General features: G+C 38.4%; 1 protein-coding gene across 1 annotated transcript; it reads right to left on the reverse strand.

Moving 5' to 3' along the window:
- Nucleotides 1-397: 397 nt before the first annotated feature.
- Nucleotides 398-12,602, reverse strand: LOC124166777 (chaoptin-like). Its single transcript, XM_046544457.1, has 5 exons — nt 12,263-12,602; nt 7,482-9,871; nt 4,926-5,201; nt 3,610-3,821; nt 398-727 (listed from the first exon to the last, which is right to left on the reverse strand). The coding sequence occupies exons 2-5, from the start codon at nt 9,552-9,554 to the stop codon at nt 511-513; spliced, it is 2,778 nt and encodes a 925-aa protein (XP_046400413.1). The 5' UTR covers nt 9,555-9,871; nt 12,263-12,602; the 3' UTR covers nt 398-510.
- Nucleotides 12,603-13,114: the final 512 nt, after the last annotated feature.

Consider the following 13,114-nt stretch of genomic DNA (forward strand, 5'->3'; position numbering starts at 1 on the left):
TAATAAATTATTAGTAATGTTATTTCTAAATTTTACTGAATAATAATTTATGTTGCATTTACAAAAAGCGTTCTCTGCCATTCTACGTATTTTCTTTAGCGCTTGGAAAACGCGAGCATATTCCATTGATAATTTCATTTCCAAAATTTTATAGGGAAAAAAATATCACTCATCAGGAGATTAGCCGGGTAACGTAGGCGACAGCAGGCAGTGTAGGTAGAAATTGGAAAACGTCGGTAAAAATCGATTTTTCGAGCAATCGATGTGTATTCAAATGAAAAGCTCGAATGTTCAACAAAAATCGAAATCTGAACCGAAAGACCGATTAACCGAAAAAATAAACCGTTCTTTTTTGAAAAAAAAATCAGGTATTACAAAAAACATGCCTGTTATTAATTTGTTAAACACTTTAAAATTCACTCATTAGTGCCAGAAAAAAATCCCAAAAACCTAGTTAGAATACATGGTAGATTTATTTTTTAAAACTTCTTAATTATTGAAACACGATTTTTAAATGTTGCCGAGCCATACTCTCAGTAGAGACCATCGGCGTCGGAGCTGCGCGGCATCGCGAGAAAACGAGACATCTGCGCTAGCTATCTGACCAGTCGCATTGGAAGGGTTCTTCAACGCGCCCGCCTGACTGCATAACCCAAACAAGGGGAGAAGGTGATGAATCCAAGTTTCCGGGTCTGAGACATTTCTTCCTCGAACTGAGAGCGGCTCCCTGAAAAACAGAAAGGGAAAATGAAGGAGATAGAAACTGATCAAAAGTAATTTAGCTTAAAAGGGTAACGATAAACTTTTAGGAAATGTTTGCAGGTAATCCACACAAGGGCGTACCCAGGATCATAACTAGGGGGGGAAAGCAATGGTCTAGGGGGTGGCAGTCCGGAGGCTAGGGGGGACAAACCATGGGATTTATGAGATTTCCGGGTTCCATTTCAAAATTCATCCAAAATTTCTCTTCCTCCTTTTGGTAACTAGGTTATAATAATAAGATAATTACATAATAATTTACGCCTTAAAATGATGATTAAATATCGAAACCCGGATCGCGTTATGTAAAAAAAGGGGTTTATGTAAAATTTAACAACCCAAAAAACCTTAGGCCCGTTTCACATGGACGCGGACGGTCTGCGTTCCACGCTACGCGCGCGGGGCACGGTGAGCGGTCGCCGCTGTTCACATAGGCGCGGACGAAATCCGTCCGCCTCCGGCGCAGTATCAGCTGATGCAGCTTGTCGTAGGTAGGAGAACGCCATACTGCCAAGTGATTTTCAAGCAATTGCTGTATACCAGGTTAGAAAAAACGGAAGATAAGAACCCGTAAAAGGAGGTTTAGGGTGCACCCTATTGTGGCATAAAGAAAATTAAAAGCAGCTATCGTGACCATATTTTTTGAAGTTCGTCCTGATGAAAGTTTTTATTATTTTCGCATGTCCACTCCCTTTCACTATGCATGGTGAAAAGATGGCGCAGGGGATGATCCCCTGGGCGGAGGGGCCACGCGGATGCCTCCTCCGCGTGCGGACGGTCCGCACTCATGTGTAAGCTCCCATTAACGTCAATGGAACCTCATCCGCGCGTGGAGCGCGGACCGTCCACATCCATGTGAAACGGGCCTTATAATGGAATACCACACAGTCTGCTAAAATCATTTAGTGAACTAAGTCAGAGATCGGTCAGTCTCTGAAAAATCTCTGCCTCCCCCGGGCTTTGAACCCGAGCTGGTTTGGTGGGAAAATAGAGAAAATGGCCACAACACCAATAATATCCCCGTGCGTTTTCGAGTTCCAGTCTGGCTAATGCGGTTTTTCATCTAATAACAGCAATTCAGGGTTCCCAATAAACCGTGAATAAGCCGCGAATTTCGTCTACCGTGAAATACCTGGAAAAAGCCGTGAATTTCACCAGAAAACCTTAAAAACCTCTCAAACTTGATTGTAGATCTACGATTGACGGATCAAAAGGAAAATCGATTTGTCGATCATATTTCAAGGTCAGTCAATCGCAGACTCTGTACACGCATTCATCTGCACGCGTATATTCGAAGCGCAAACATGGTCCGTGTGCCATGACGACACAGACCATAAGGCTGTGATTGGAAGACCGTTAACCAAAGTGATCATGAACCCTGGCGAGAAATCAGACACCTCTTCACTTCCCTGTCACCCTCCATTTTCCCTCTCACAACCTTTATCTGGCCCTGAATTTTGCCAATGATAGGCGACGTCATAAGAGCACTCTCATTTCTGCATTTGCATTCCCTGCGTTTATCGCGTTTGCTATATTTTTAGTTAACGTGCGGCTAGTGATTTTTATGTGATCAATATTTCTTCCTGAAATGACTTATCAACAGGCCTTGAATTTGACGCAATTTAGACTGTGAAAACCTGGAAAAAAACCGTGAATGTTATAATTCAATTATAGTGGAAATTGCAATTTTGCATCTGTGCGAATCGGGAGAGCACATGCTAAAATATTATCAATGGCAAATACAGATCATCTGACCTTATTTCTCTTTTCCCGATTCATGCTCCATCGCGCACGACGATGTCTAGTGACCTATTTAATCGTTTCGCGACCCGCTTTTCTGTCTCTAAACGTGGCTTTCTATTCAGACTCCATTATTCCATTAACTCCTATTCAATATGCATTCCAAAATTTTGATCCTTTTTTTCATCCCTCATCTTTATCGCACCATCTCCGTCGTAATATTCTCCCTACTCTTTGCATTACCCCCTACTAACTACCATTCTCACCATACCTACAGGATGAGCTGAAAACTTGTATATCCTTGGCAAGCTTTAAGAGAAAAATTTTCAATCTAATAAACTCCAATATGATAAAATGTTAATAGAAATTGATTGCTGCATTCTCTGTAATGTTGTACTCTCATTTACTCTACTATTTGTTGTCCTTAGTGGATTGTTTTATTATATAATTATGAAGTTTGATATTTTTATCATTCACTCCACCTATTGTTGATCTCTCTACTTATCCATTCAATCTATGAGTACACATAGTTAATGATTTTTAGTTGCATATGTTTGAGCCGTTTATTTTGAAAGTGGCCTAACTCCATTCTTACTTAACTAACTTGGTAATAAGATAACGCTTATTATCCACTTAACAATTGCCACTATTTTAACAGGAACTATAAATTTAACACCCTTAGATACGCTTAATCAGTATGACTCATTAGTAACCTATTCGAATATCTTTAAATTCATTGAAGCCCTTACACCCTTAGATATCTCGATTTGAAGATAAATGGAGTTAGGCCTCTTTCAAAATAAACGGCTCATTTATTTATTCTCTATAAGGCTTTATTCATTTACTGATTATGTAAATGTATTACTTTGGTTGTACACCCATGATCGTTTAAAGGACTCAGAATTCCACGGTAATTGATTATTATTAGTATTATTTGCTCTTTATTTGATAATACTGTTTAATATTATTTGTTCATTGTTGTTTACGTTTTGCTCACTAGTTATTCATTTTCTTCTATGCTATTGAGAGTCCTCTGTAATTGGCCTTGTGCTGTTTTTCGACTGTAAAATAAATAAATGCATTTTCATGTATATTTTCTCAATGACTCACCAGCAGGAGAGGTCTCTAATGTCCACGGTAACTGGCAAAGTGTTCTTACTTCCGCTCCATCTTTCTTCTTCTGTCACAGGACGTATCTCCTTGAGGGAGTACTGTAAAAGTCCGTAGATTTGGCATCCGCAGGTGATCGGGTTGTATCCCAATAGGATTGTCGCGTGGGCAAACATTTTGTCCACATCGCAACCCTGTAGAACCTTTTGAATCTGTGAGGAGCATACAAGATGGTGAGTAGGTTAGAGGTTAATGGTGGGTAACAGACATTATCATTAATTGCTTCAGGAATGGCCTTAAGTGAATATGAATTTGCTATGCTTGATGTAAATGGAGTTTATATTTCCTAAATTTCTTCACCTTTTTCAGTTAACTCAATTCATCTTTCTTGTTACTTCAGAGATTGTTCGCTAATGAATAAAACCAATCCTCGTGAAATTTTCTGCACCTTTGTTTGCGCGTATAATGGCTTGATAATTTTGTAATAATATAATCCAAACTACGAGAAAAAATTACAAAACTACAGCTTTAGTGCAGTTTCAAGCTTGGAAAAGTTTTCGGATGACTTGAATTGTTATTTATTAAAGAATTAAGAGAAACCACATGAAAACCTTGGAAAAAGACGGAGCAACATTGTAGGACAATCCTTTAGACATGATAGCCTGATGAAGACAATAGGGTGGTTCCCTTTTATTTGTTTACTGTCTAAATCGAAAGATTATTACTCCTAAAGTACGTATTCCACGCTTTTAGATTCTATTCTTCGCTCTATTTTTCGCGATTAAATGAAAAGTGAAAAATTTCAAGCGCGCGATAACGCGACGGCTTAAGTATGACTGCTGGGAAAAGCTTGTGTGACGACATTCTGATTCCGGCTGCCACCGAATGAGGCCACCTTGGTGCGAGGCTATGATCGCCGCTAAGATGCAGGCTGCTAGCAGGTAGCAGAGTATCTAGCTAGCAGGTAGCGCTTGGCTTATATAAGGATTGCTCGCTTTACCCCAGACCCCCCCGAGAAAGGCCTGCGGCCTGTTATGGTCACTGTGGGAGATCTTACAATTTTTGCTTGCCACTTGTTACTTAAGAACCGTTTACTTTTAAGTTGGCTAGCTTAAGTATGAGCAGTATTTCCACTTGCAGATAACTTCAGATAACTCCTGAGGAAGGTGGATGTATATCACCGCAAATTTAGTTCTCTGAGTGTTTTTTTATCTTTTTGTGTCCTGTGCTTCTGTCCAACCTGGGATATTTTTATGTTATAATAATACTGTATATATAATATAATATATAATATTTGTGTCAGTAAAATTGATTACCTTGAAATCTGGAAGGTCAACATGTGCGATTTTATTGTGCCGAAGGTCTATCTCAAGGTGTCGGGTATTGGGAAGCTCATAATTGTCCCCCTTTGGCACGTAGTTCTTTCCGGACTTTAGATTTAAATACGAAGCTGAAAATGCATTCACATAGAAGAGGTTGTAGAAAGAGACGATCCTGATTTTGTTGTGACGGAAATCTACGCGTCGCAGAGTGTCCAGCTTAGCGAAGTGCTCGGGTATTACTTCAATCTCGTTGTGGGCTAGAATCAGCACCTGCCAAATAAAAAAGATAGCTATCCTGTAATATTTGACGCTGTTTTGAGAAAAAAAATCTAAGAAAAGTCACAAAAAATTGCGCTACTTAATATTTTTATTCGCCACTTCAGACTAGCGTTGTTTAACGCAACTTAGATGGTGCGTTCCAAAAGTAATGCTATTGAATTTCCTACGCCGCTCCAATTGGTTGCAGTGGGATCAAATTACTTGGAGTATGCGGAATTAAACGCTAAGCTTTACAACAACACCAGTTTTAGTGCTCTCCAAGCTTTGAAAGCGGCAGGACATTAGATATCGTAAACCTCTGCGCGCTGACCGTGTCAAGGAAACAATGGAATCGACTATCGAGCAAAGTTCACGTTTTGTGCTAAACTAAAAAAATCTCTTGAGGAGGCAAACAAAATGATTCGTAAGGCTTACAAGGACCTAGCGCTACCTTAATTACTAGTTAGTAGGTGATTAAATGGCTTTAAGAAGGGCCGGGAAGAGGAAAATCCCCAAAATGGTAACAATGAGCAAATCAAACGTGAAATTATAGCCCGGTGAAAATAGATATTAACCCTTGCATAAATTCCCAACAAGCTGAAAATTGACAGGTACGTTAGCGATACCACTCGTATGATATCCTGGGAAGCCCCCATTGATCCCGTGTGTGCAAAAAAATTTGTTCAAGGTCAAAGGGCATAAAAATGAGTTTTTTTTGCATTTTTGCTACCCACAGTGGCCACTTGAAATAAAATCCCACTGGTTAGAAAAACGAAGAATTTTACTTATCTCTAGAGAATTCAAACTCTTGAAAACCTTTTTGCAGTTACCATGAAAACGGTTTTTCTTTGGTATCCAGCATTTACGGTATTTTATTTATTGCTCCGTATTTTTAAGGACATGAAATTATTAACGTTGGGCGAAAATTTGCGATTATTATTGTACGAAACGATTTGTCTCAAAATGGGTGAGATTTTGCAATCCTATTGTTGTTACTCAATCTAAACTCTCGTTTAATTAAGCTCAAGATTAATTGTTGCAGACAATTTCAATCGCACATTTTCGTCCAACCATAATTATTGAACTAAAATAATAATTTATAAAACTAATTAAAATGTTAAAAAGACTGTATCCCTAAGAATAATAGCATGGTATTTTTGAAGAAGGCGACTGTTTGGACCTTAGGGTTGGGGTGAGTGGGGGTCGATGATGGATCTATGAGTTGAGGACTGGGCTAGGGGCTTTTGGTGGGGTCGGGGGTGGCGGCCCTAGGGTGACATGATTTAGTGCGAGGGCTGCACCCTCAGAGACAGAGACAAGGGGGCAGTGTTCGGCGTGACATCAACCGAGAAGCATCTATTCTGTGATGTGAACCTTTTCCAATTGTTAATACAGTCCACTAAGCATCTTTACGCGTTTTTCATTTCTATAAAGTTACCACCTTTGGACAAGTCAGTTTGGAGACGCATACTGAGTATCGAACAGCGACCGACAGCTTAGGTTATTTGCGCCATGAGGGAAGGGTGGTGAGAAACCACGCGTCAACATTAGCCTGCTCTTAACGAAAGGCGCCAAGGGGACCACGGCTTAACGTCCCATCCGACGGACGGAGTGTTGTCCTTGAAATTTTTTCCACACAACATTCAACCAGTGATCGGGTAGTCTCTTAAAATTCTTTGCCACCGCCGGGATTTGAACCCGAGCCCACGGGGTGGGAAGTCAACACTCTATCCACCACACCAGCCCGAACCCCTGGACACCCAAGAATAACCGTTGTCATGATAAGTGCAAAGTGCATAAAAAAATGTCTGCGTTGCCATTGCTCAGTAAATAAGGAGTTTCGACCCCGTGTTTTCAAGGACAAAAAATGATTTGTTGTCTCCTCTAAAATTGTCTCCCCTAACCCCATCTGAAATACTGCAGATTCCTCCTGATACACCCTGTATAATAAATGATGTTCGAGAAATAGTTCATCATATTACTTAATTCATATTTTGCTGAAACGTGAAAAAAGTAATATGTCTTTAAGTAATACGCCACACAAATATTTTCCCTAAAACGGCCCTTGGATAGTTTTTATGATGGATATGGTACCGAACAGAAATTTTGATCAGCTTAGTTACACCCGAAGTGTCAATGGTTTTTTCCCCTCTTTATCTCACCGCTTGTTTTCTATGATTTTTTTTACTTTAAATAATCTGTAATTTTTCTGAAGTTTTTTTTCTAGAAACTACCCACAGTGGTCACTTGAACAAAAATCCACTGGTTAGAAAAGCGAAGAATTTTACTTACCTCAAGAGCATTCAACCTCTTGAAAAACGAGTCGCAATACATTTCAGTTAAAGTTTGGTACTCCAGGCACCCGTCAAATGAAATTCCGTTCCGCGATAGATCCAAATACATTATTTTCCTGGCTTCAATGGACAATGAGTAGTTTTCTCTCTGTTGAAATACTTGTCGAAGCGAGTTATTCGACAGATCAAAACTTTGCAAATTTGGGTACTTAATAACTAATCCTCTCCGTCCTTGGCGACGTAGTAAGATTTCATCCAACAAGTTTCCGCTAAAATTAAGTGAAAGAAGAGTCGTATATACGTTTGTGGTGTTAGGGTACTTGGTGAGACGGTTGTTGGAAAAATCTACGTATTTTAGGCGTCTCAGATTTTCATGGAAAAGATTTTCTCCCGCCATCTCCGAACCCGAAGATGCGGAAACGTCAGTCGTTTGAATGGAATTGTACGAGAGATTAATGCGCTCTAATGCTCGCAAATGTGTAAGCGCGTCGGGAGAAATTATTGTCAATCGATTCCTAGCCAGGTTTAAATCTACTAGTTGAGGTAGTGGCAGCATTGGCAGCGAGGTGAGGCGATTTTCTTTCATGTTCAAAGAGAGTGAGTGCTTTCCTTTTTTCAGAGGAAGGAATATTGTCTCAGGCAGATATTCAATTGTGTTATTGCTGAGATCTATTTCCCTCAAGTTGAGAAGTCCGTCAAAGAAGTTTTTCCCCAAAGTTTCGATGTTGTTACTGGAGATGTTGAAGCACTGAAGCTCAGTATTATCACGGAGAAACGTCTCGGAGATATTAGAAATGAGGTTATTCGACAGGTCTAATGTTTTAAGACGCTTATTTGATTGAAAGAGGTGTGATGGTAGGTTAGAGATTCTATTAAAGGAAATATTTAATTTCCATAGATGTTCCATGTGAGAGAATGCGTCTTCAGGTATCCTTGTCAACTCATTTTTGCTTAAGTCCAAATGGAGTTGAAATGAATTGATTTTATTTGAGACTGAGAAATTATTCTTAAAGTGGGATGCGGTAGTTGCCATCACATTATCTTGGGGAGTGGAGAAGGTATTAGCCATATATTTTGCGTCTGTTACGTTGGAAGTATTCGCACAAGCTTCAGTGGAATTGAAAGTGGTTGTTGAGGACATTTTTGGTTCTAATGTCTGCAGGTTGTTGCCGCTGAAATTAATTTCAAAAATGGATTCCGTATCAGCTAGGCACTGTAAAATTACGTATTTCATGCGGTTTTCTTCTGCTTCTAGTCTTCGTAATTTTTTCAGTTCGTACAAGGTCTTTGGAAGCACCGAGAGGCGATTTCTACTTAATATTACGCTATCCAGATTATTGGTATGGAGAAATATTTCGTTTTCTAAATGCCCTATGTTGTTTCCAGATATATCGATTGATTTAAGATACATAAAATTGTGCAGGGATGGAATAGTTTTCAATTTGTTATCCATTAAATTTAGTGATACAAGGGATGGCAGGTGCGAGAAAAAAATTCTGGGAATGTATTCTAATGCCGTTTCCTTTATTGTTAAATTATGGATATATTTCGAAGAGTCTCGTAGAAAATCACCAGGTATGGTCGAAATAGATGGGCACGATATGTAAAGAGTTTGTAAATTTTCAAGGTTTCGTAGATAATGACTTTTCAAAATAAATGTTTTCAAACCTCGACAGTTAAGAATGAGAGTGTTCAGTGTATTTCCAACGTGATACCCATCATATTTTGTACTTAGAGGAAAAATAGAAGAAAACTCCGCATTTGCTGGGGGACATCCATTGACAAACAGGAGGAAAGAAGGAAGATCATCGAGACGCAATTGTGAGAAGTACTTGTAAGGATCAGAGGCAGTACCGTTATTACAAGTCAACGTCAAGCTTGTGTTTACACCGTCAACTAGTTGAATGCTTAAACTTTCTCGGCAGTGGCAAGAGTACCTGAAAATTTTTAAGTAACAATCACATTCTGGATTATCGAAGAGTTTCTGTAATCTGTTGTTGCTCGTGGAGGAGGAAAAGGTAAGGAAAATTATGTCACATAATATGACGTATTTTATGTATTTAAGAGACATTTTAGTTATTTGTAACGGAGGAAGACTGTAGGGTAGTGCCAAACGTTATAAATAAGCGAAAAAAATATGAAAATATTTCTTTCTAAGAGGGAAAATATGCAAGGAAAGGTACTGAAAAGGTTTCTGCCGGTCGTAATTATCGATGGTGACGTAGCATCTTGTATCATGAAGTTCGCAACCACGGGGATATACAAATGTTTCGTTTTCACTTCCGTTGGGATGTCTTGGTGTTTTATGCTTCCTTTGTTTAGTAATGGTGTAGTGTAATTTTCAGTTCAGATAATTTTTTGACGTCCCTGAAGTTCATCCTAAGGTTTCTGAAATAAGAAAGAAATATTCCTATAAATATATATATAGTCATGATATTTCAGGGGATGAAAGGCAAAGGTGTAAAAGAGATGTTTCATAGTTTCGAGAAAAAGTATTCTAAGTTTTAAAGTAGTTTGGGGTTGTTGGGCTAGGTAGTGATACTTTAATAAAAAAAGAATTTGCGTAAAAATCAACGTTTTTATGACGATATTTGATTCAAATAAATTTGTTTCTATGGCTTTCTATCATTCTCGTTCCTTTTAGACATCGCAGCGCCATCATTAAAAGGTACACAGCGCCATCGTATTTTGGTGGCATTTTATTGAAATAATATCCGTAATTAATTTTGAATTCTTAATAACAATCAAGATACAGATAAAATTATAAAACAAGTGTTAGAATACTGCTATGATGTCTGGTTTTGCGTTATCCTGAAAATTTCAACTTGATAGCTAATCCAGAAGTGGGTTAAAATTGAGGAGGAAGATTTGACCCGGAGAAGGTGACGAAAAGTGACATCTAGTGACATATTGCATTTTTACAACGTTTTAAAAATGCAATGTCACCAGATAAAAGCACACAAGAGAGACTCAATCGTATTCTTTTGTCACCAAATTTTTGTGTATTTCATTCATCAATTTCTGTAGCGAACACTATTAAGAAAAAAAATCACTTGTAGCCTTTGGATTCTCACCCCCTCATATATGATTACCTAGATGAGTTTTGTGATCGTTTGATGAACGTAAAAATGTGTAAACTTCATTATTTTCACGAATTGGATTATGAATTATTTTGGGAACAGCTGTGGTCGTTCGCATACGTAGTCGCTTCCTCATTAGTGTGGACTGACCAAGTGGCTATTTAGCCCTTCAAAGCAATAGGCGGAATGGTTACAGTTGGAAAACAATCTTGGAGTGTAAGTAACAGTAACACACTGATTTTCCCTGCACCAGTCGTAGGATCACATCCAAAATCCATCCCCGCCTAGCTACTCGTAACCATTCGCAAGCAATAGTTAGGCGGGATGTTTGCAGTAGGAAAACATTCTTGGAGTATAAGTAATAGTAACTACTTTTCTCTCCACCAGTCGACAGATTATGCCTATGAAAATTTATTTTCCCCTTACTACACGTAACCATTTTCCAAATGGACTGTGTTGGTAGTCGTATATCACGGAGATAAAAAGACGAACTGATCTTCAGCTAACACCAGAAAATTTTTTTTTGGCTGCAGTCGTTTTCGATTATTTATGGTTAGCACTGGGCCCGCTTCCATTATTGACCAGGCCCAATTTAATAGAATGCATTCGAAAAAAGTTATATAACTTAACGTGACTGTTCCTTCGTTATGTGATAATCATATTTTTTTTTAAATATTTCCCGTGTAGGAAGCGAATATATGAAATACAGCTTTTTGAATTAAAAAAACGACTCACTCCGAAGGCTCATAAGATTTCGTATTACTCGATTGAAATTCATTTTACTATAAACCGTGCCACGTTAGTTACTTTAGTTTAATAGAATTCTCACCCAGGTTCAGCCGTAGCAGTCAATTTTCACGAAATTCATCGGCGTAAATGGTAAATTTTATGTGTTTTGAAGTTAAATCCTCGAGTACTGCTCCGTTATTTACTCCACTGCCAGCCCCTCCAACCTTAAAATTCTTGAACGCCCAGTTAATTTCTTTATTTCAATAGTCCGACACCGTGTACCTCACCTCCGTAATTCTTCTCGCTCTGAAGAAATGTCTGCCCTATCATTGGTCCCTCTATCCTCCCGAAGGAATTTCCACGATATTTCCTTCATTTACAATGCCTTAAATGGCAAGTTCCGATCCTCAGATATGCTGCCTTTCTTTTCACTCCACATTCCCACCCGCTTCGTCCGTAATAACCACCTACTACACCAACCTAAATTCCGTCTTTCTCTCTCTCAGAGATCACTTTTTTACAGACTCCCTACCTCCTTCAATTCCATTTCGAGTACTCACCCTTCCCTGGATCTTTCAATGCCCATCAGATTATTCAAGAGGCAACTTCTAACAGCCATCTACTGAATCCCTTTTTTTTTCTTTTTTATATCCTTTTTATAGTTTTTTTATAGTTTATATTTGTTAAAGCTGCAGATTTTATGTTTTGTATTCAATGTAAAGGCCATTATGGCTGTGTTTGAATAATTTAATAAATAAATAAATCGAAACTTGAAGCACGTACGTGGTGGAAGGGCTCCATATTAAATAATTAACGACACTTTGTTTCTTCCACAAGTTTATACAAATTTCTATTTTACTACCTGTTTCGGCTGTTACACCATTATCAAATGTGTTTTGAAGGATCGGCGTCACAATGATACCACATGTCAAGTACTTACATCATAAATAAATTTAATGAGACAACGTACCTTTTCTTTGGTGATCTTTATCCCTCTGGTCTCCACATTTATCAAAAGAATACCACTTGCTTGTGAAACGTGAAGAACGTAACTGTATAGAAGTTCTGTTGCTCGCAGTGACGTTATGATACTGCCAACAAAGTTTCATAATTACGTCGGAGAGTTTTGACGGCATGAGGTCGTGATAAGATAGATAAATATAAATGGAATGTCATTTACGGAGAATTATTCTCCTTAAATGCTCGTGATAAATTTGATTAGCTGAGAGAATGTGTGGGAATCTGAAGCTAAATGACGAGATAGCTAAAATCAAGGCACCTGCTTGTGATAATTGTGTGTCAAAAGAGAACACAAGAGATTAAGAGCGATTAAAAAGAACTCCGTATTCAGAATTACAAAATTTTACTGCCACATTATCTATAAAGTTAATTTACTGAAACAATATTCAATTACAACAAGTGGTAGAGCAACGTACCAATCTCTAGTTGCTAACTCGCTCGGCTGGCTGCGAAAGTTTTCAGCTCATTGGGAAATGACTCTGTGATTGTTATCTTTTTTTTCTTGGTCGCAGTGAGTTTAGATTCGTGACTGCGCGATTCAAAATAAATGCTTTTCGTAAATATTATTATGCAAAATGTTCTCCCATGATAGACGGAAACCATCGAGGATAAATTTCAAATTAAGGCACACACATTGTGGATATTACGATCTTTGCATTTTTAAGTAGGCTCTCACCAGGTATTGGGACAACCGTTAACAACCGAACCACAACTTATTAAGAACAAATGAAATTTTGTTGTATTCATAGATATCATCAATTCATTAAAAAAACCGTAAAATAATGCTCTGACATTAAAGGTT

The sequence above is a fragment of the Ischnura elegans genome, chromosome 10, assembly GCF_921293095.1.
Source record: "Ischnura elegans chromosome 10, ioIscEleg1.1, whole genome shotgun sequence".
In the NCBI taxonomy this organism is placed as follows: Eukaryota; Metazoa; Arthropoda; class Insecta; order Odonata; family Coenagrionidae; genus Ischnura; species Ischnura elegans.